The 23339-nt window shown below is 41.3% G+C and overlaps 1 protein-coding gene across 3 annotated transcripts; it reads right to left on the bottom strand.

Moving 5' to 3' along the window:
- Positions 1-1121: 1121 nt before the first annotated feature.
- On the bottom strand, positions 1122-22724 carry LOC133647992 (cationic amino acid transporter 2-like). Of its 3 annotated transcripts, none has more exons than XM_062043759.1 (13): positions 22625-22724; positions 21954-22026; positions 14951-15383; positions 12902-13057; positions 12660-12825; positions 8948-9084; positions 5041-5263; positions 4802-4938; positions 2383-2485; positions 2165-2298; positions 1923-2089; positions 1740-1848; positions 1122-1658 (listed from the first exon to the last, which is right to left on the bottom strand). In XM_062043759.1, the coding sequence occupies exons 3-13, from the start codon at positions 15318-15320 to the stop codon at positions 1528-1530; spliced, it is 1833 nt and encodes a 610-aa protein (XP_061899743.1). In that variant the 5' UTR covers positions 15321-15383; positions 21954-22026; positions 22625-22724; the 3' UTR covers positions 1122-1527. The 3 variants fall into 3 exon arrangements, 2 of the variants coding, with proteins under 2 accessions (XP_061899743.1, XP_061899744.1); XM_062043760.1 differs by having other exon boundaries at positions 1122-1621; XR_009825817.1 differs by lacking the exon at positions 1122-1658 and having other exon boundaries at positions 1745-1848; positions 1923-2055.
- Positions 22725-23339: the final 615 nt, after the last annotated feature.

Raw genomic sequence — 23339 nt, 5'->3', positions numbered from 1 at the left:
GTCTGGCAACTTGGCTTAAGAGTTCTCTTCTTTTAAAATGTTTGGTGTGTTGCATCACACTTCTTTGGTGAGATGTTCCTCATCTCATTTTGTTTTCCTTCTTGGAAATGTTGATCAATACAATTATCTTAAAGATGACAGCCAAGGCCTAGGGCTTTGTTGTCATCATCTTTCATTTGGTTGGGGAGAACCAAGTTTTTCTCTTGTTCCGGAACTGCGTTGTCAATTTCCCTGAACATACCAAAGACTTGAAGAACTCTCCGCTTGACTTATTTCACATTTTCAAGTGAGAATTTAGCCAAGATCCTTTTGACTTATTTTGCGTTTTCAGGTGACAAATTTGTCAAGGATCCAATAACTGTCAAGTTCTTTAGGATTTTAGTCCACCTGTACTTAAAAAGGCTGAGAATATTGTCAAGGTTGCTCTATCAACTCAACTTCAGTTCATTTTCTCAAGTTTATGTCAAACCTTAACAATTTACAGGAGCTTTTCAGGTTTGATTGAAAACCATCCTTCCATCTTCTTCCGCTTATCCGAGGTCGGGTCACACTCTCACCCTATCTCTAAGGGAGAGCCCTGCCACCCGGCGGAGGAAACTCATTTCGGCCGCTTGTATCTGTGATCTTGTCCTTTTGGTCATAACCCAAAGCTCATGACCATAGGTGAGGATGGGAACGTAGATCGACTGGTAAATTGAGAGCTTTGCCTTCCGGCTCAGCTCCTTCTTCACCACAACAGATGATTGAAAACCTTAAATTAAAAAGGAATAGTATAAAAAATGCAACTTTTACTAAAAACTGGTTGATGCTCAGAATATAATCATCAGTATTTATACATAACAACATCAGTGTGGTGTTCTCTCATTACAATCGCTTAAGAGTGTCTAAAACTAAAACTAAAATATTTTGGAATCCATCACCAGCTACCTAATGTGAACAATAGGGGTAAAAAAAACAACATTATTTATTTATTTATCGTAAAAACAAACTCCATATGTTCCACGGGGGAAAATAGTTAGAAATCATTCCGTAAAACATCTTGAAAATATGAGTTTCTCTTTAATTAAAAGATACATTTACAATATATATTGACAAAACATGTACATTATTCATATTTACACTTTGAAACAAGAAACAATACATATCCACATTGTCAACAAATACAAAATAAATGTATACATTCCGTATCAACAAATCAGAAATACTATTACAGATCATTTATATACACTTCTAAAAGTAGAAATAGTATTAGAAAAAAATGTTTTGATGCCGTACATTTTATACAATTTTTAAAAAATGCACAGAACTACTTTGCAATCAAAAGGCAATATATATATACGAATGATTAATGATGATACACAACTTCAAAGTGAAAAAACAGGAAATTAATTCAAACTGCACATATATGTGATAAAGTACTTATGCTTAACACTGTCAGAGCAGCAGCCATGCATGTAGGTGCACACAATTACAAAACAGTGACTCACTGTAACATCTCTATTCATCTCCGCTCACACCATCCTGGGCTTAGAATTTGTCCTCTTTAATGATGTTCTTGTCTGCTTTTTCACTGATGCTTTTGAATGCTGGCACGTTGGTTTTCATCCGCTGCCTCTGGACACTGTAATGCAGCCCGTAGCCAAAATAGATGAGCAGGCCTGCAGAGACACAACAATACAGCTCACTGGCTTGGACAGTGAAGTCCTTTTTAAACCTGTCCATCCCAAGTTTAGCCTCACCGACTGCCATCCAGACAGCGTAGCGAACCCACGTGGCGCCTTGTAACTGGAACATGAGGTAGATGTTTATAAGTGCGCTCACAATGGGAAGTGCAGGGAGTAAGGGCACCTGTGAGTACAGAAATATTTATAACATGGAGATTCACGGTTTGTTGCTTAAATTTTGCATTCAGATGGAAGTACCATGAAGGAGGCTTTGGAAGCATTCTGTGGGTGCCTCCAGATAAGGAAAACCGTAAGTATCAGGATGATGGAGAAGGTGCAGACGAGTGTGATGCTCCATGCTTCCATAGACGATAACGCATCGATACCGAGGCTGAGGGTGATGCAGAGCGCAGTCACACATGCAACTGTGCCCAGAAGAGAAGCACAGTGACGTACACCACCATGCAAGGACGGAGTTAAGTTGACTATTTGGTGCTTACCAGAGACTAAAATCAGAATAGTGACTGCTCTTGAGCTGACTGAATTTGGAGATGACGGCGGCTTCAGGAAGCCAAACTTGGTGTTTCTCTCGATGGTTTGCAGTTCTCTCTCTTGAGACGGGCTCACCTGGTACCTTCAAAGAGTTCACATGTATGAAGGATATATCTTGAAGCATGCAGGCTGAACGTGACACAAAGTGTTCAAGATCATTTGGAACCTCAGTATCAAGATGCAAATGGCCACGAGTGTGTAGGCAAACAGGGTGCCGATTGACATCATTTCCACCAAGGCGTCCAGGTCAAATAGCAGAGCCATTATGGCTGAAAATGGGAGAGAGACAGTACTTAAATCATGAAACTCTGAGAAACAGCTTTTTCTCCGAGTTGCGATTTTTTTCCCCCCAATAACATTTCATCCATTTTCTACCGCTTGTCCCTCTCGGGGTCTCAGGGGGGCTGGAGCCTATCCCAGCTGCATACGAGCAGAAGGCGGTGTACACCCTGGACAAGTCGCTATTTCATCGCAAAGGCAACACAGATAGACGGACAACATTCACACTCACATTCACTCACTAGGGCCAATTTAGTGTTGCCAACCAACCTATCCCCAGGTGCATGTCTTTGGAGGTGGGAGGAAGCCCACACACACAGAAATACCCTGAGCCAAGGAATCGGAGCCAGGATCTTCTTATTTTGAGGCACCAGCACTAAACCGTGTGCCACTGTGCTGCCCTATTTAATCATTTAAATAATTATTTCACGATTGATATACACTACCGTTCAAAAGTTTGGGGTCACATTGAAATGTCCTTATTTTTGAAGGAAAAGCACTGTACTTTTCAATGAAGATAACTTTAAACTAGTCTTAACTTTAAAGAAATACACTCTCTACATTGCTAATGTGGTAAATGACTATTCTAGCTGCAAATGTCTGGTTTTTGGTGCAATATCTACATAGGTGTATAGAGGCCCATTTCCAGCAACTGTCACTCCAGTGTTCTAATGGTACAATGTGTTTGCTCATTGGCTCAGAAGGCTAATTGATGATTAGAAAACCCTTGTGCAATCATGTTCACACATCTGAAAACAGTTTAGCTCATTACAGAAGCTACAAAACTGACCTTCCTTTGAGCAGATTGAGTTTCTGGAGCATCACATGTGTGGGGTCAATTAAACGCTCAAAATGGCCAGAAAAAGAGAACTTTCATCTGAAACTCGACAGTCTATTCTTGTTCTTAGAAATGAAGGCTATTCCACAAAATTGTTTGGGTGACCCCAAACTTTTGAACGGTAGTGTAATTATTTTATGTTTTAATGATTTATTAGATTTTTCTTTTTCTTTTAATGAACCGCTTTATGAGTTTATTTGATTTGTCAAATGCACCCATCGAAGTCAGAGAGCGAGGCTAACACAAATGTAATCATTCACTTAATTGATTGGATTGATTAAATTGTGAAATAATTAGTGAAATCTTTAGAACATTTATTAAATTGTTAAATAAATAATAAGTGAAATCTTTAGAAAATGTATTAAATTGTTAAATAAATAACCAAATAAATCATTAAATAAATAAATATTGAAATAAATTATTAAATCATTAAATGTACTTTTACAATGAATAAATTGATGACACTTTTAAATAATTACTTACAGATTGTTTGTGTATTTTTCTCCCATTTGACCCTCCATTGGCTCAGGGGGGAAATTATGATGATTGGCCAAATGTGCGGTAAAGTTGAGGGGATAGGACAAAATTGCACAGCTGTGTGTGTTTCGCTAGATTGGTTGAATTTCTTTGAATGAATGCGATCACAACATCGCAAATTCTGGGATGGTCTGGTCATTTGGGGCCTGCAGCTCGCTTTTTATTGGCTGTTGTAAAATATAAAATCAATGTAAAATTAATTACATCGTATTTTTCGGACTATAAGTCGCAATTTTTTTCATAGTTTGGCCGGGGGTGCGACTTATACTCAGGAGCGACTTATGTGTGAAATTATTAACACACTACCGTAAAATATCAAATAATATTATTTAGCTCATTCACGTAAGAGACTAGACGTATAAGATTTCATGGGATTTAGCGATTAGGAGTGACAGATTGTTTGGTAAACGTATAGCATGTTCTATATGTTATAGTTATTTGAATGACTCTTACCATAATATGTTACGTTAACATACCAGGTACGTTCTCAGTTGGTTATTTATGCGTCATATAACGTACACTTATTCAGCCTGTTGTTCACTATTCTTTATTTATTTTAAATTGCCTTTCAATTGTCTATTCTTGGTGTTGGTGTTTATCAAATAACTTTCCCCAAAAAATGCGACTTATACTCCAGTGCGACTTATGTTTTTTCCCCTTCTTTATTATGCATTTTCGGCAGGTGCGACTTATACTCCGGTGCGACTTATACTCCGAAAAATACGGTATATATATTACTGTAAATTACACTAATTTCCTTTGTCACCTGTAACAAAAGCTGTTTTGCTTTGCTCGTTTCTACAACACGTATGAATTTTGCCCTCAAATTTCCCGTATAAAAATGGACACACTTGTTTAATAGGGTAGTTACAACCAAGCGATCTGAATTTTGCCTAGCAACAGGTGGTTAGGCATTAAAAAAACTGTTTACCTGCCACAGTTCCAGATGATATGGTAGCCACTGCAGGACTACCTTTAGATGTGACTTTGGTCAGCGGTTGGAAAAGCAGACCGTCTCTCGCCATGGCGAACATAACCCTCGGCATGGGGAACATGGAACCCAACAGGCTGCACACATTCGCGTACACAGGGTGTTAGTATTGGTATGCGGAACAACTAAACATACAAGTTGGTGCAAAACAACAATTTATAACAAGTGGCATACTGTACCTGGTGGACAGAGCACACAGTGACCCCACTGCCACAACATATCTGGCAGGACCCCAGCCGATATATTCAAAAGCGACAGGCAGGGGGCTTTTTCGGCTGAGCATGTAGTAAGGCATCATCAGGGTTAGCGCGGCAGAAACAGCAAAGTAGGCCAGGAAGCAGATAAGTAGCGAGGCCACAATCCCCACAGGAACAGATTTTTGAGGGTTCTTCACCTCCTCACCTGGGAAGAACATGAATTCTCATAAACAGTCTATAAATATTTATTTGGCTCCTGGCTTCCTTGAGAGTTATAAAGTGTAAATTCAATAAAAGTGGTCGTTTAAATTTGCAACACCTTCCTGCATGACAACTCCATACAATAAAATGTCCACATACTATATTTTATGTATGACCCAGAACTTGTATTAGATGATTAAAAGGGAACTGTACTTGTATTGGAATTTTCTTATGTGAGACAAGCAAACATGTGTTTTTCTTTGTTGATGCATGTAAATAAACAATAGCAATTGTTTCGCCTATTAAGCACTCTAAAAACATCTAAAGACCACTAACAATGTTTTATATACACACAATATAGTATGATATAATAATACCAAATATCAGTATATAATATATACTGTATACTGTATATAATATGTAAATATTACATATATGTTATATTTTACATTGCTACTATGGTACAATTTTAATCTACTTTATACCTTTTGTTTTCGCCCTCTTTTTGTGCCTTTGAGTGCATTATCCTTTCCATCCTTACCCTTTCCATCTTTTGTAACTGAGCTACTGTGTGGAACAATTTCCCTTGTGGAACAATAAAGTTTGTCTAAGTCTAAGTCTAATAAGTATGCATGTAATCTGCAGAGGTGGGTAGAGTAGCCAGAAATTGTACTAAAGTAAGAGTACTGTTACTTTAGAGATTTATTACTCAAGTAAAAGTAAGGAGTAGTCACCCAAATATTTACTTGAGTAAAAGTAAAAAGTATGTTGTGAAAAAACTACTCAAGTACTGAGTAACTGATGAGTAACCTGTTCGTTTAATGATGACGGCAACAAATAATGCACAAAAACATAAAAATAGCAATGAGCAAATTCAGAGCCAGGAATATCTCTTAAGCAACTAAAACAATAATATATATTAAATAATAATACATTAACATAAAAAAAAATGAAGGCAAATTGAGCCACAATAACTTAACAGCACCATAGGCTCAGTAAGCAGAGATTACAAAGGAAAATAACAAGTTAGCCTTTACGCAAACCATAAACTGATAGGTGTGGGCTGCACCTGAGAACACACTGTGCACTTCTGATTGGTGTTTGTATGCATGCGTGAGTGTGTGTGCGACTGTGCGTGTCTATGAGGCTGCAGTGTGTTAATAAATGTAAATGAAACGGAGTCAAGCGTCACCAGTGACTGTATTTGATTGGTGAAACGCAGGCATGCGATAGATCCTACTTTGAAGGTCTGTCTGACAAACCAAAACAAACAAAGCGTGCATTAACAGATCGATAAAAATTAGTAGCGAGTAGCGAGCTGAATGTAGATAAATGGAGGGGATTAAATCTGGCGTTTCATCTCTACAAATATACTCAAGTAAAAGTAAAAGTATGTTGCATTAAAACTACTCTTAGAAGTACAATTTATCCCAAAAGTTACTCAAGTAGATGTAACGGAGTAAATGTAGCGCGTTACTACCCACCTCTGGTAATCTGGTAGCAGACATGATCATAATAACATGTAATATTTACATGTTTTGGTCATTTTAAGCATCACACAACATTTACTATTTCCTTTAACAACAACACTACTAATCATGGCAGACTTCATGGGAGAAAACAAAGACTACTTTGGGACAAATGATGATCCAAAACCTTGTATTTTTGAGCCTTATTTTGCGGAAGATAAGCAACAAGTTTTAGAAGCTGAGCGATAACCATATCTAGCAAGTAACAAGAAATACAAACTATAAACGTCATAAAATATTCACTTACTGTACAATGTCTGCTCTCACAGGGATGCTGACTGATGGGAAGTTTCTCAATTCAGTTTATCATAACCCTCGCCCAGGTAAAAAAGCATATTATTTTCGTGTCATTCTCACGACCTCCGGGTCTAAGTTGAATGTCAAAGTTGACCAACTTCTCGGTTTATGCCAACAACCTCAAATCAAAATGATATTGCTAATGTTAGCTATCGGAAATGTTTACAGTTCCACACTGACATGACCAGCCACGCAACAAACTCAAAAGTACTGTATTAAGAAAAAAAACAAACCGCAAATATAAACTTTGAGTAAAATATGTAGGTTCATTCTGTGGAAAGATCAGTCATACTGAATCATTGTGGTATTATCGTGTCAGTGACAGTAGTTTCTGACAATTTTGGACGCTATCGGCTGGTCCTCATGGGAAATGTGGTCTTTCTTCAGGCAAAACACTACCGCTTTGGTCCACTGGTGCCGCCAAAATCAACCAAAACCGAAAGTTCTTAAGTGGGGCTATAAGGTTGAATGGAAGTTTTGTTGTTTTTAATTTTTACAACTAACAATAGATGGCCTATTATTCAAACAGAACATGTCACAATGGCACCAGTTGGACCCTGGAACAGATAATTTGCATTACTTCCTGTGGGAAAAAGCATTTGAAAGGCATCGGCCTGTGGACCAGCACTATAGAGTCAAGTACAGTTGATGTTTATGGGAATATAAAGATGCATTTGTTCTTTTTATAACCTATTGCGGGGGTCAGCAACCCGCGGCTTTAGAGTCGCATGCGGCTCTTTAGTGTCGCCCTCGTGGCTCCCTGGACCTCTTTCAGAGATGTGTGAAAATCGAAAAAGATGAAGAAAAAATTATATATATTTTCTGTAGGAGAACAAACAGGACACAAATCTTCCTAATTGTTAGAAATCCCAATGTTTATGTTATACATGCTTCACTGATGAGAGTATTTGGCAAGCACCGTTTTGTCCTACTAATTTCAGCGGTCCTTGAACTCATCATAGTTTGTACAATTTTCTCCGATACTGCCACAGAAAGTTGGTTTTATGCCACTCCTTCTTTGTCTCATTTTGTCCACCAAACGTTTTATGCTGTGTCTGAACGCACAATGGTGAGCTTTGTTGATTTTATTGATTTGCTGGAGTGCTAATCAGGCATATTTGGTCAATCCATGACTGCAAGCTAATCGATACTAACTTGCTATTTAGGCTATCTGCATGTACATATCGCATCATTATGCCTTGTTTGTAGCTACATTTGAGCTCATTTAATTTTCTTTACTTATTTCCTATCCGTATTTAATTTATATTTGCGTGTCTCATGACACGTTATCCGTATGTAATATTGGCTGAATTTCTCATAGTTGTTTGTGTGCCATGTTGTTCCAGACCACAGCAAACGTTACCCATCTAACAAAGATTGTAATAAATCCATTAGAAAAAGATAGCCTGCTGTTTCCTTAAACTTGGACACACACATCTATACCTTTTGGCCATTATGAGTCAGTAATTTCCAAAAGGTATTTCATCCTGTGAGAAGCCTGTAGAATAAAAATGTTGATAAAACATTTCTGTGTATCAGCCTTGGGCTAATATAGCTAATATAGACACTTGCATCATGTGTTGCCTTCATTATAAAACTTATATAAGGCTTTTAATTTATTTTTTTGGTCCAATGAGGCTCTTTTCACATTTTGGGTTGCCGACCCCTGACCTAGTGTGACTTCAAGATGATTTTTCGGATGTTGCTGGAGGATGTCAAAATTTACAATATGCAGAAGGCTTTTATATAATTGCTCGAGGTTTTGTTAGTTATACAGTACAGCAGTTCACTGCATATTGTTTGATATGTAAGTAATCATCTATAGAATAAAACATGTTTATATCCTCAGACCGTCATCTCACCTGTCGTCGCAATGCAGTCAAAGCCCACAAAGGCGTAGAAGCATGTCGCTGCACCAGCCAGGGTTCCGCTGATGCCGTAGGGGAAAAATCCGCCGACTCCATACGAACTTGTGTGGTTGGCGGTGCTGCTCAGGTTACTGTACAAAAAAAAGTGCATTATCTCGTTAGCGTGTTTACTGTTCAAAACTGTTCTGTTCAAAACATGGGAGGCAAAAACTTTTGCAGCAAATCCCTATAAAACATCACAGTGCTCCTGTTGTATAGAGGAACTTGTACCAATACAAACACATTGGCAGATCCTTGCATTGAAATTTTAACCTTTCTAGCAAACATAGAACACTGGGGGGCATAACTTGTGATTTACATAACCAAGGCACCCCTTAAAGGCCTCTCCTTTTTTTCTTCTTCTCCGTAATGAGATTTATGTAACAAAAGTGTTGCTGATGCAGTCAGTAGTCATTTGTTTAACTTCTTTAGTTATACTAGTGGCGTTCCTCAGGGTTCCATTTTAGGTCCTCTCTTTTTTCATCATTTGGGCAATTCAACTACCGTATTTTTCTGACTATAAGGCACAGTTTTTTTCATAGTTTGGCCGGGGGTGCGACTTATACACAGGAGCGACTTATGTGTGAAATTATTAACACATTACCGTAAAATATCAAATAATATTATTTAGCTCATTCACGTAAGAGACCAGAGGTACAAGATTTCATGGGATTTAGCGATTAGGAGTGACAGATTGTTTGGTAAACGTATAGCATGTTCTATATGTTATAGTTATTTGAATGACTCTTACCATAATACCATAACATACCAGGCACGTTCTCAGTTGGTTATTTATGCGTCATATAACGTACACTTATTCAGCCTGTTGTTCACTATTCTGTATTTATTTTAAATTGCCTTTCAAATGTCTATTCTTGGTGTTGGGTTTTATCAAATAAATTTCCCCCAAAAATGCAACTTATACTCCAGTGCGACTTATATATGTTTTTTTCCTTCTTTATTATGCATTTTCGGCCGGTGCGACTTATACTCCGGAGCGACTTATACTCCGAAAAATACGGTAGTAGCCCGCAAGTTCGGTTGAAAAAAAAAATTGTAAAAAAGAGTCATGGTGGTTATGTTTGACTAGATTATTTGCAGAAGGTGAGCGCTCCTGTAACGCTGACAAAATAGACCAAAATCAAATGTTTACTGGAGAGGATGCTAGTTCTGAAATAAACAAAATAAGACTCATAGTAAAGGGACAAGTACGGTTCTTAGCTTTCTGTAAATGTGGCCCCCGAAACAATTTACCGTATTTTCCAGACCATAGGGCACACCGGATTATAAGGCGCACTGCCGATGAACGGTCTATTTTTTATCTTTTTTCAAACATAAGGCACACTGACATTGGGCGCATTAGAGTCATATTATTATTATTTTTTTCTACACTGAAAACACTTCCTTGTGGTCTACATAACATGTAATGGTGGTTATTTGGTCAAAATGTTGCATAGATTGTGTTTTACAGATCATCTTCACGCCGCTTTCTGACAGTCGCTTCAGGAATGCGCTGTTTTGTGGGCGGTCTTATTTACGTGGCTCATCTTCAACAGCGTCTTCTCCCCGTCATCTTTGTTGTAGCGGTGTAGCGTGCAAGGACGGGAGTGGAAGAAATGTCAAAAGAGGGAGCTAACTGTTTTAATGACATTCAGATTTTACGTATATCAATAACGGAGCAGCATCTCCTCATCCGTGGCTCACTTGTGCAATAACAATGCCGGAAATGTGTCCTGTGAAAAACCGTCCAACCGGAACTCTCTAATAGCTAAAGTTCCTTGGGTGAATACTGTAAACTCACTACACCGGTATGTTTTAGCGCTTTCATGGCAAGTTTACTGACAGATATAAGTAAGAACTTTACGCTACTTTATATTAGAAATAGCAACAGCGGAGGATGAATGTCACTGTGGGGTGGCGGGGCCGGCGGACCGACAGCGAGGCGTGTCCCGCCGGGGCCGACTCCGAGATGGCGGCAAGGAGGCGTGGCCAATGGTCCAGCGGCGAAGCAGGGCACACCGGAGCCCGCTCCAAGATGGCGGCGAGAAGGCGTGGACGACGAGCGAGCAGCAAGGCGGGGCGCGCCGGTAGCGACGCCGCAATCGAAATGGACTGCAGGTGCGTGGATCGGGCAGCTGGGCACAATTAATTAACCTCCTCGCACTAAATAAAAGGGGAGAAGCAGAGGAGGACAGAAAGGAGAAGGAGACGGAGAGAGACGAAAAGAGACAGACCCAACGAAAGGCGGATGCGGAGCGAGAGCGCAGGAGAGCCAGAGGGAGATGAAGACGCAGGCGGCTGAAAAGCAGGCGGAAAAGCGAGCAGCAGGTGGAGCCGGAGCTTAAAAGCAACCAGCGAGAGACTTTGAGATATTGAAAAATAAAGAAAGTCTACACCTGCTCGACAATGTCATTCCTTGGTGGTCCTGAGAACCCACCCGACAGCTGGAGTCTGTCACAGTCACATAACAAGATAGAGAAAAATAAATAGCTTATCGACTACGGTGTCGGCACGGACTACAAAGGCGTGCAATTTTTCAGGACTTATGCAGATCCCAAATACAGATCAGCAGGTGCCAGGAGGTAAGAAAAGTTGCTTTTGCATAACATTGCGAATCAAAACGTCTTGCCTTATACACACACCATAATAATACTCGTATGTTGAAGCACAGTACAATCCATCAAGCGTTGCGACTTCATAGCTTACCAAAGTCGTACTAAAGTTCAAACCCCGGCCAAGTCATACCAAAGACTACAAAATGGGACCCATTACCTCCCTGCTTGGCACTCAACGTCAAGGGTTGGAATTGGGGGTTATATCACCAAAAATTATTCCCAGGCATGGCCATCGCTGCTGCTCACTGCTCCCCTCACCTCCCAGGGGGTGATCAAGGGTGATGGGTCAAATGCAGAGAATAATTTCGCCACACCTAGTGTGTGTGTGACAATCATGGGTACTTTAACTTAACTTAAAATATTGATAGATTTCTGAGCGCCGTGTGTATTGTTCTATATTTTCAACGGAACAAATAAAATGTTGGCGTTGTTTACTTCAATCATATTGCAGTCTACACGTATCTCTTGTGTGTGACTGCCATCATATTGCCGTCTACACTTGGGGATGGCGTGGCGAAGTTGGGAGAGTGGCCGTGCCAGCAATCTCAGCAATCTTAGTTACTGGTTCAATCCCCACCTTCTACCATCCTAGTCACGTCCATTGTGTCCTTGAGCAAGACACTTCACCCTTGCTCCTGATGGGTCCTGGTTAGCGCCTTGCATGGCAGCTCCCGCCATGTGAATGTGTGTGTGAATGGGTGAATGTGGAAATAGTGTCAAAGCGCTTTGAGTTCCTTAAAAAAAGGTAGAAAAGCGCTATACAAGTATAACCATTTACACGTATCTCTTTTGTTTGACTGCCATCTACTGGTCACACTTATGTACCATAAAAATAGCTTTGAGGTTGGTAAGCAAAACCAGAATTATTCCGTACATTAGGCGCACCGGGTTGTAAGGCAGACTGTCGATTTTTGAGGGAAAAAAAAGGATTTAAAGTGCGTCTTATAGTCTGGAAAATACGGTAGTTGAATATTGTAATCTGCAAGGCGATGATAGTTTATCTGCAGCATGCATCCAAACAGAGACAGCATCGTGCTTCTCTTTGACTTTACTTGAGTGTCGCAGAGGCGTTGAGCACCATCTCTTCACTGATTCGCCAGTTTGAGATGTCTCCCTTGATGAAGCCCGCGATGGCCACGAAGACCAGCACCAGGATGTTGACCCCAGTGAAGACCTTGTTGATTGTGGTTGACTCTTTGACCCCAAAGGAGAGTACACCTGTATAAAAAAAACAACAACAAAAAAACATGATAAAAACCTGACTGTAACAACATGTAGTTTTTCTCAGTATTACCAGATAAGAGCATAATGAGAGAAGCTGCAAACACATCTGGGTAGGAGGCCAAGCCCGGAAGGCCCATGGCTGCATTTTCTTCGAAAAATTTGGACATGACACCCCCGAGGAGGTCATCAAAGGTCCCGCTCCATGCGAGCGCAACGCTGGACGTCCCTGCAGAAAGTGGAAAAACGCAATAAAGTGAGTCACCGTGTAACTGCTGTCATAAAAACAAAAAGATGATTTCCCTTCCTGCCATCCGCTACACTTTAGACTCTAGGTTTTATGGTCCTATTTACATGGCTGTCACATGTGACGTGTCCCCTTTGAAGAATCTGCTTCTACAGCAGGTGAAAAGTCACATGATGTTGATGGTTGATCATTTATGTTCTGTGCGGTCTTCCAGCAAAATATGTTGCATAGAAAAGTACAAACCCCGTTTCCATATGAGTTGGGAAATGGTGTTAGATGTAAATATAAACGGAATACAATGATTTGCAAATCAATTTCAACCCATATTCAGTTGAATATGCTACAAAGACAACATATTTGATGTTCAAACTGATAAACATTTTTGCAAATAATCATTAACTTTAGAATTTGATGCCAGCAACACGTGACAAAGAAGTTGGGAAAGGTGGCAATAAATACTGATAAAGTTGAGGAATGCTAATCAAACACTTATTTGGAACATCCCACAGGTGAACAGGCAAATTGGGAACAGGTGGGTGCCATGATTGGGTATAAAAGTAGAGTCCATGAAATGCTCAGTCATTCACAAACAAGATTGGGGCGAGGGTCACCACTTTGTCAACAAATGCGTGAGCAAATTGTTGAACAGTTAAAGAAAAACCTTTCTCAACCAGCTATTGCAAGGAATTTAGGCATTCATCATCTACGGTCCGTAATATCATCAAAGGGTTCAGAGAATCTGGAGAAATCACAGCACATAAGCAGCTAAGCCTGTGACCTTCGATCCCTCAGGCTGTACTGCATCAACAAGCGACATCAGTGTGTAAAGGATATCACCACATGGGCCCAGGAACACTTCGGAAACCCACTGTCAGTAACTACAGTTGGTCGCTACATCTGTAAGTGCAAGTTAAAACTCTCCTTTGCAAGGCGAAAACCGTTTATCAACAACACCCAGAAACGCAGTCGGCTTCGCTGGGCCCGAGCTCATCTAAGATGGACTGATACAAAGTGGAAAAGTGTTCTGTGGTCTGACGAGTCCACATTTCAAATTGTTTTTGGAAACTGTGGATGTCGTGTCCTCCGGACCAAAGAGGAAAAGAACCATCCGGATTGTTACAGGCGCAAAGTTGAAAAGCCAGCATCTGTGATGGTATGGGGGTGTATTAGTGCCCAAGACCTGGGTAACTTACACATCTGTGAAGGCATCATTAATGCTGAAAGGTACATACAGGTTTTGGAGCAACATATGTTGCCATCCAAGCAACGTTACCATGGACGCCCCTGCTTATTTCAGCAAGACAATGACAAGTCATGTGTTACATCAACATGGCTTCATAGTAAAGGAGTGCGGGTACTAGACTGGCCTGTCTGTAGTCCAGACCTGTCTCCCATTGAAAATGTGTGGCGCATTATGAAGCCTAAAATAGCAGAAGGGAGACCCCCGGACTGTTGAACAACTTAAGCTGTACATCAAGCAAGAATGGGAAAGAATTCCACCTGAGAAGCTTAAAAAATGTGTCTCCTCAGTTCCCAAACGTTTACTGAGTGTTGTTAAAAGGAAAGGCCATGTAACACAGTGGTGAACATGCCCTTTCCCAACTACTTTGGCATGTGTTGCAGTCATGAAATTCTAAGTTAATTATTATTTGCAAAAAAAAATTAAAGTTTATGAGTTTGAACATCAAATATCTTGTCTTTGTAGTGCATTCAATTGAATATGGGTTGAAAAGGATTTGCAAATCATTGTATTCCGTTCATATTTACATCTAACACAATTTCCCAACTCATATGGAAACGGGGTTTGTAGACACCATGACAGATTGCAGACAATTAAACTGCTATACTTGGTATAAAAAGATGCAGAGAACTTGCCTATGACATAGGAGAGAAGCAGATTCCACCCGGTGATAAAAGCCAGCAGCTCCCCAACCGTCACATAGCTGTAGAGGTACGCCGAGCCAGTTTTAGGAACTCTGGACCCAAACTCCGCGTAGCAAAGCCCGGCGAATATGGACGCCAGGGCGGCGATGAAGAACGAGAGGATGATGCTGGGTCCGGCCGTTTCTCTGGCCACTTCTCCAGAGAGGACGTAGACGCCGGCCCCCAGGGTGCTGCCCACGCCGAGGGCCACCAGGTCTAGGGTGGTCAGGCATCGTTTGAAAGTAGACTGCTCCCCTTCTGGCTCGAGGGGCTTCCTCTGGGACAGGCTGGCCAAAAGCGACTTCAGGGTGGCGCACGCCATGCTTTTAGGCTCAGGGACGCAGAGACCAGGGACTTGGAGAAGAAGACACAGGTGGGAGCGCGGCTGGATGTCACGCAAGGAGGTAGGGAGTGAGTGGAGGATGTAGAGAGGGGAGAGGGTAGGTGTAGGAATGGGCGGATCGTTCAACGTGTCAGTGAATAATTGTCAGGTCAGTTTTGCAGTGTAGGACTTTAACAGAGGACATTCATATCGTAACTATGAAATACTATACCGCCTCTCTTCATAGGACAATGTCTGACATAAGGCAGCATAACCATGTTGGCCTATTATTGAAGACAGACAATGATCATAATCAGATTTTAAATAATGAAAGAAAATGACAAATTATAGTACAACAATATATGATGAAGAATACAAGCAATCGCGATTAATCGCACTAAATTGCTCGAGTTACTTTCAAAAAGAGCCCAATATTTTGACACAAGTGCAATGTTATGGATTCATTTTGGTTTTTGGTATGATTTGTTGTTTGAAACACGCTGAACAAATGACTAGTGCTGTCAAACAATGACATTTTTTTCATCAGATTAGTCACACTTTAACATACTGACTAATCACCATTAATTGCAGTAAATTAGTTGCGTTACACTCAAAGTCTGATATAACACGGCCCTTGGGGTCCATAAATTGCAGATCTTGTTATTCCTGAGATCACTTTATCTACAAATCCTTATCTTTTATGCGTGTAGCTCGGCTGCCTAAACCTGCTTGGTGGATAGTGCCTCCATGTGACGTGACTGATGGATAGTGCCTCCATGTGACGTGACTGGTGGATAGTGCCTCCATGTGACGTGACGTGACTGGTGGATAGTGCTTCCATATGACGTGACTGGTGGATAGTACTTCCATGTGACGTGACGTGAATGGTGGATAGTGCCTCCATGTGACGTGACGTGAATGGTGGATAGTGCCTCCTGTGACGTGACGTGAATGGTGGATAGTGCCTCCATGTGACGTGACGTGAATGGTGGATAGTGCCTCCATGTGATGTGACGTGAATGGTGGATAGTGCCTCCATGTGACGTGAATGGTGGATAGTGCCTCCATGTGACGTGACTGGTGGATAGTGCATCCATGTGACGTGACGTGAATGGCAGATAGTGCTTCCATGTGACATGACGTGAGTGGTGGATAGTGCCTCCATGTGACATGACGTGAATGGTTTATAGGGCCTCCATGTGACGTGACTGGTGGATAGTGCCTCCATGTGACGTGATGTGACTGGTGGATAGTGCCTCCATATGACGTGACTGGTGGATAGTGCCTCCATATGACGTGACTGGTGGACAGTGCCTCCATGTGACGTGACGTGAATGGTGGATAGTGCCTCCTGTGACGTGACTGGTGGATAGGGCCTCCATGTGACGGGACGTGAATGGTAGATAGTGCCTCCATGTGACGTGACGTGAATGGCTGATAGTGCCTCCATGTGATGTGACGTGAATGGCAGATAGTGCCTCCATGTGACGTGACGTGACTGGTGGATAGTGCCTCCATGTGACGTGACCCGACTGGTGGAGAGTGCCTCCATGTAACGTGAATGGTGACTAGTGCCTCCATGTGACGTAACGTGAAATGCGAATAGTTCCTGCATGTGACGTGACGTGAATGGTGGATAGTGCCTCCATGTGACGTGACTGGTGGATAGTGCCTCCATGTGACGTGATGGGAATGGTGGATAGTGCTTCCATGTGACGTGACGTGAATGGTGGATAGTGCCTTCATGTGAAGTGGCGTGAATGGTGGATAGTGCCTCCATGTGACGAGACTGGTGGATAGTGCCTGCATGTGACATGACGTGAATGGTGGATACTGCCTCCATGTGACGTGATGTGAATAGTAGATAGTGCCTCCATGTGACGGGACGTGAATGGTGACTAGTTTCTCCATGTGACGTGACGTGAATGGTGGATAGTGCCTCCATGTGGCGTGACGTGAATGGTGGATAGTGCCTCCATGTGGCGTGACGTGAATGGTGGATAGTGCCTCCATGTGACGTGACGTGAATGGAGGATAGTGCCTCCATGTGAAGTGACGTGACTGGTGGATAGTGCCTCCATGTGACGTGACGTGACTGGTGGATAGTGCCTCCATGTGACGTGACGTGACTGGTGGGTAGTGCCTCCATGTGACGTGACGTGACTGGTGGATAGTGCCTCCATGTGACGTGACGTGACTGGTGGATAGTGCCTCCATGTGACGTGACGTGACTGGTGGATAGTGCCTCCATGTGACGTGACGTGACTGGTGGATAGTGCCTCCATGTGACGTGACGTGACTGGTGGATAGTGCCTCCATGTGACGTGACGTGACTGGTGGATAGTGCCTCCATGTGACGTGACGTGACTGGTGGATAGTGCCTCCATGTGACGTGACGTGAATGGTGGATAGTGCCTCCATGTGACGTGACTGGTGGATAGTGCCTCCATGTGACGTGACGTGAATGGTGGATAGTGCCTCCATGTGACGTGACTGGTGGATAGTGCCTCCATGTGACGTGACATGAATGGTGGATAGTGCCTCCATGTGACGTGATGTGAATGGTGGATAGTGCCTCCATGTGACGTGACGTGACTGTTGGATAGTGCGTCCATGTGACGTGACGTGAATGGTGTATAGTGCCTCCATGTGACGTGACTGGTGGATAGTGCCTCCATGTGACGTGACTGGTGGATATATAGTGCCTCCATGTGACGTGACTGGTGGATAGTGCCTCCATGTGACGTGACGTGACGTGACTGGTGGATAGTGCCTCCATATAACGTGACTGGTGGACAGTGCCTCCATGTGACGCGACGTGAATGGCAGATAGTGCCACCATGTGATGTGACGTGAATGGCGGATAGTGCCTCCATGTGACGTGACGTGACTGGTGGATAGTGCCTCCATGTGACGTGACGTGAATCGTGGATAGTGCCTCCATATGACATGAATGGTGGATAGTGCCTGCACGTCGCAGAATGGTGCGGGCACTATCCACCAGTATAGTTTTGGACATCATTTGTTGGACAATATTTAAACAATTTTTTTTTTTTATTGCTTCTTTTTGGAGACTTTCATAAAAACGTACTTTGTAAGTTTGTGAATATGCAATAATTTGCTGAAAAACAACGCGATTGACTCTGCCATGTTAACGGGCGAAAATTCGGGTCCACGGCACAATTGCGTTGTATACAACGTTGCAGTGGCGTGCGGTGAGGTTCATGGCTGGTGAGGCACTGACTTCATCACAGTCAGATTTACAAACATACGAACCCTAAAGAGTATCTTATTCACCATTTGATTGGCAGCAGTTAATGGGTTATGTTTAAAAGCTCATACCAGCATTCTTCCCTGCTTGGCACTCAGCATCGAAGGTTGGAATTGGGGGTTAAATCACCAAAATTATTCCCGGGCACGGCGCCGCTGCTGCCCACTGCTCCCCTCACCTCCCAGGGGGTGATCAAAGGGATGGGTCAAATGCAGAGAACAAATTTCACCACACCTAGTGTGTGTGACAATCATTGGTACTTTAACTTAACTTTAACTTTACACATACAAACTGTAGCACACAAAAAAGCACATTTAATAAAAAAAAACGTTATTATGGTCTTACCTTTACTTATAAGTGCGGGAACAGTGGTGTTCGTGTTGGAGGAGTTGTGAATGAATGAAATATGAAATCCGTGCTGCAGTCTGCAGGTGTACCTAATGTTGTGTCCCTGCACTCGTTCACGGCTCCTCCGGCGCGAGCATTGTTGTTTTTGCACTTTTTGGCTTCTTGTTAAGTGACTTTTTTTGGGTGTATTCGGTCTTGCACGTGGAGGGTTTGGGTGTGGGCTTTGGTTGGTGTGGCGCTCCCGTCGGGGGTTCTGCGGCGGGGGTGCTTGGCACAAGGAGGCGGGGTTACTGCGAGCCTCCCACAGTGCGTCTTCGCAGCAGTTTTATGATCGCTCAGCACAAGAAATACTTTACACACATACAGTTGTTGACAAAATACACTGTACATGATATACCTCAGCTAACTAAACTATGGAAATGTATAATATAATTCATATAGCAATACGGTCTCACTGCACAGCAGGTCAGCAGTTAGCCGAGTCAGCAATCCATGTTGAGGCACAACTGAGTGACGTGCCTCAACTGGCTGGTGATCACCGCACCGTCTCTTCTCAGTATTTGAACGGCAAATGTGAAAATTCAGCAATTTTGAATAAAAATAATCTAAAACTGGTGAAGTTAAATAGAAAATAACTTTATAGTATAATCACTGAATACATATAACAATTAAATCATTTTTTTTTCTTTTTACATTTTTTTTCTTTCCGTGACCGCACGTCACTGCAACGTTGCATTATATGGGACCGCACTATATCGAACTTTGAGTGTACTTTCAAAAAGAGTCCAATGTTTTAACATAAATGCAATTTTATTGATTCATTTTGGTTTTTGGAAGGATTTGTTGTTTCAAATATGCTTAACAAATTACTAGTGATGCCAAACAATTACATTTTTGATCAGATTTTTCACACTTTTACATTGTGACTAATCGCGATTAATCGCAGTAAATGACTTGCGTTTAAAACACAGCCCAATATTTGGACACAAATGCAATGTTATTGTCATTATGTCATCCAGCTTTTCTTTTTTTTTATGTTTCACTTTGAATGCACGTCATTTATTTGCCTCAAACAGTTTTGTCTAAAGGACCGTCAGGGTGTATTTTGAAGTGAAATTAACCAGCGAGCACAGTTGGAGTCTCCTCGCTCATCTTTGACGTGATCACTGACCGTGTAAAATCCTGCTCCCTCTTTTATGCAACCATCCGCTTTAACGTTAAAAGAAGCATGTGCTCTCAAAATATAAATTGCGCCTTTAATCTGCGTTTGCACATACATGATTAATGCGGTAATTTTTTGTGATTATTCACATGCGCTAATGCATTAACTTTGACAGCCCTACAATTTACATCACGTGGTTACATTTGTACAATTCCATATGTCTGTAAAGGAGTAGAAAGAAGCAGAGTTTCCGGCCCGCCAGCGTCCAAAATCTGGCCCACGGGAAAAAAGTTGGAACATTTTTTTTTATATATATATGGGATCACACTATATCGAACGCAATATAATGCAATACAATGTGCCTGTTTATTTTATTTATTTATTTTTTTAAATCAGTCCTTTCTAATCCATTTTCTACCGCTTGTTACTCCCGGTGTCTCCTAGCCGCTCAGGCAAATCATATTGTCTAAAAATGCATTTTCCCATCGATAAGGTGACATCATCGCACTCAAATATATATACATATATATGTATATATATATACAGCCCGGCCCCCAGCCAAATTCTTTTAACCTAATGCGGCCCCAGAGTCAAAAAGTTTGGGGACCCCTGTTCCACACCATCACTCTTACATGTCGCCACATTCAATATTTTATTTGCTTACATTGTGTAAGAAATACTACATATCACAGGGTAGTCGCAATAATAAGTCAACAATTACTGCTCCCGTGCAATATCCAACACGCCAAATCTTGTTGTTTCTAAGAAGTTTTCATGAAACCATGATGCAATATTAAACTAACTACAATACTTATTTATCTGCAATGAAATGTGCAATTCAGGACACATTATTCTTTTTGTTTTTGCTTTGTCTTTATTGTTCAGTTCAGTTCAGTTTCAGTTCATTTCGAACATGCATACGATACAATGTAATGCATCACACATTTCCAGTTGTTTCATTACAGCACATCCGAAAAGGAGTAGAAAGAAGCAGAACTTATTTAATCCTACCCCTTTTCATACCATAGCAATTTTATCCAATTTCCTTTTTTTTTTCCCATTTAGGTTCTAATGATGTTAATATTGGTATTTTTCACAAATATAAAAAAAACCTTCTTCCCTTTGAATTAGTTTTAGTACAAAACATGCATCAAATTAGATTCAAGTTTGGTTATAAAATGATAAACATTGTCTCAAAAGTGTGAACAAAGTTTTGTTCTTTCTTGAATTCAATAGTGTCGATCAGCTTTTTTCTCAAAGCGCTGGCACTTGCGACTTTCTTTGGCCCCCTGGTGGGTTATTTTGCAACAATTAAAAAAAACGCGACTGATTTACCAACGCGTGGGATTTTTTGTTTGGGCACTGGATTCTGCAGAATAATGGGACGGAAAACAATCATGATATTGGAAACGTTTGGTAAAAAAGTGAATCCTGAGAAAAATGCGTTGATATGTTTTTGTTTTTTGCAATGAATAGGACTTCACACAACTTAGTTGCACTTGCTACAATGACATTTATAATTTAAAAATTGTAATTACATTTTTTACAATAAAATTATTAATTTATTTATTAATTTTATTATTATCTTAATTTTTGTGTTTATTTTTTGTTTGGGGGGAAAAAGTTATTTAAGCAGTTTGTTTTGCATTAAAATCCTGATTCAGCATTTGAACTGACTCACCATCTCACATTTAATACATTCCATCATTCCCTGTAATCACATTACATTATGCAATATAATGTGCCTGTTTAAAATTGCATTGCCAATCACAACTGTTAGGCAACCATTTGCAACTTCCTTCTACTTTTACGAGGTCCCGGTATTCAACAATAAAAATGAATAAATACTCACCTCACCAGTGCATCTTCATGTCAGACGATATCTCCAGGTAGTCGGGATTGTTACGTTCAGTGACGGCTATCAACTAGCAACCACAAACAAATAAGGATTGCATTTTACTGATTACACGCTGAGAGATAACAGAGATAACATGCTGTTGTGGATGTGCAGTGTCATTGTAAAAGGCTTTGATTATTGAGCGCATTTTTTTGTTTTTTAACACTGAACCATTGAAGGTGGGGCTCTGGCAAACGTAGCAGCCCTGAGAGGGAATGAATGACCCGCGGGAGGACAAAGCAGCATTCATGGCTGATGCATTGCTGCACATTTTCTTCACATGAGAAGTAGCTTTTACTTCCTCATCCACTAACGGGGGGATTTCAGCCCACCTAATCCCTCCTGGCATCCACCTCGGCAGGGCAGGCGTGAGGCCAGTGGAAAGCAGCCTGTGTGGACTAATCAAGGCTACCTTTGACCAGACTTAACACTTGGCCTTGCCATGTGCTGAGATATGGTTTTCACAGGAGAGATAAGGCGCACTAACAACAAGTGCACATGCAGGTGACGTGCATTTTATTATCATTTTACAAGATTAAGGTTGGAAATATCATGATCAAGCTCATTAAAACAAACAGATGACATCTTGATGATATTCTCTAAATAGACCTTTTATTTTACTTTACCTTGTCTTCTGTCCCCCCGAGGAGTGGCTCGGTTGCGGTCAAAACAGCCAAGCGAGGCAGCAGCAACAGTGCTGAACTTGGAAGAATGATTGAATGTTGTTGGGTTTGGGTTTTTTTTGTTTTTTTTTACTGCAATACACACAAGAGCGGCCAGTGAGACCCTCCCACTCTACGGAATTACTCACAAAGTAGGCTTTCTTGCGCCTTTGTTCGGATCATAATGTCCTTATTATTGCAAATACAATAAAAACGCATAAATAACCAACTGGCAAATTTGTATCCAATGGTATAATAGAGTATCTAAAATATACTTCAGTGGAACACACCGCTATCAGATACTAAACACAATACTTCTCACTGTCCCACAGTGAGGTGTGTGTGTGTGTGTGTGTGTGTGTGTGTGTGTGTGTGTGTGTGTGTGTGTGTGTGTGTGTGTGTGTGTGTGTGTGTGTGTGTGTGTGTGTGTGTGTGTGTGTGTGTGTGTGTGTGTTTGTTATTGCAGATCATTTTTACTATTCGATTCCGATAATCGGATAATGCGAAATATAGCTATGTTTAACTAAATACCGTAATTTCCGGACTATAAGCCGCTACTTTTCCCCCTCGTTCTGGTCCCTGCGGCTTATACAAGGGTGCGGCTTATTTACGGCCTGTTCTTCTCCGACACCGACGAAGAGGATTTCGGTGGTTTTAGTACGCAGGAGGAAGACGATGA

The sequence above is a fragment of the Entelurus aequoreus genome, linkage group LG04 (assembly GCF_033978785.1).
Source record: "Entelurus aequoreus isolate RoL-2023_Sb linkage group LG04, RoL_Eaeq_v1.1, whole genome shotgun sequence".
Lineage (NCBI taxonomy): Eukaryota > Metazoa > Chordata > Actinopteri > Syngnathiformes > Syngnathidae > Entelurus > Entelurus aequoreus.
The sequence above is the reverse complement of the archived record's forward strand: the minus strand, read 5'-3'. Positions and strand labels throughout refer to the sequence as shown.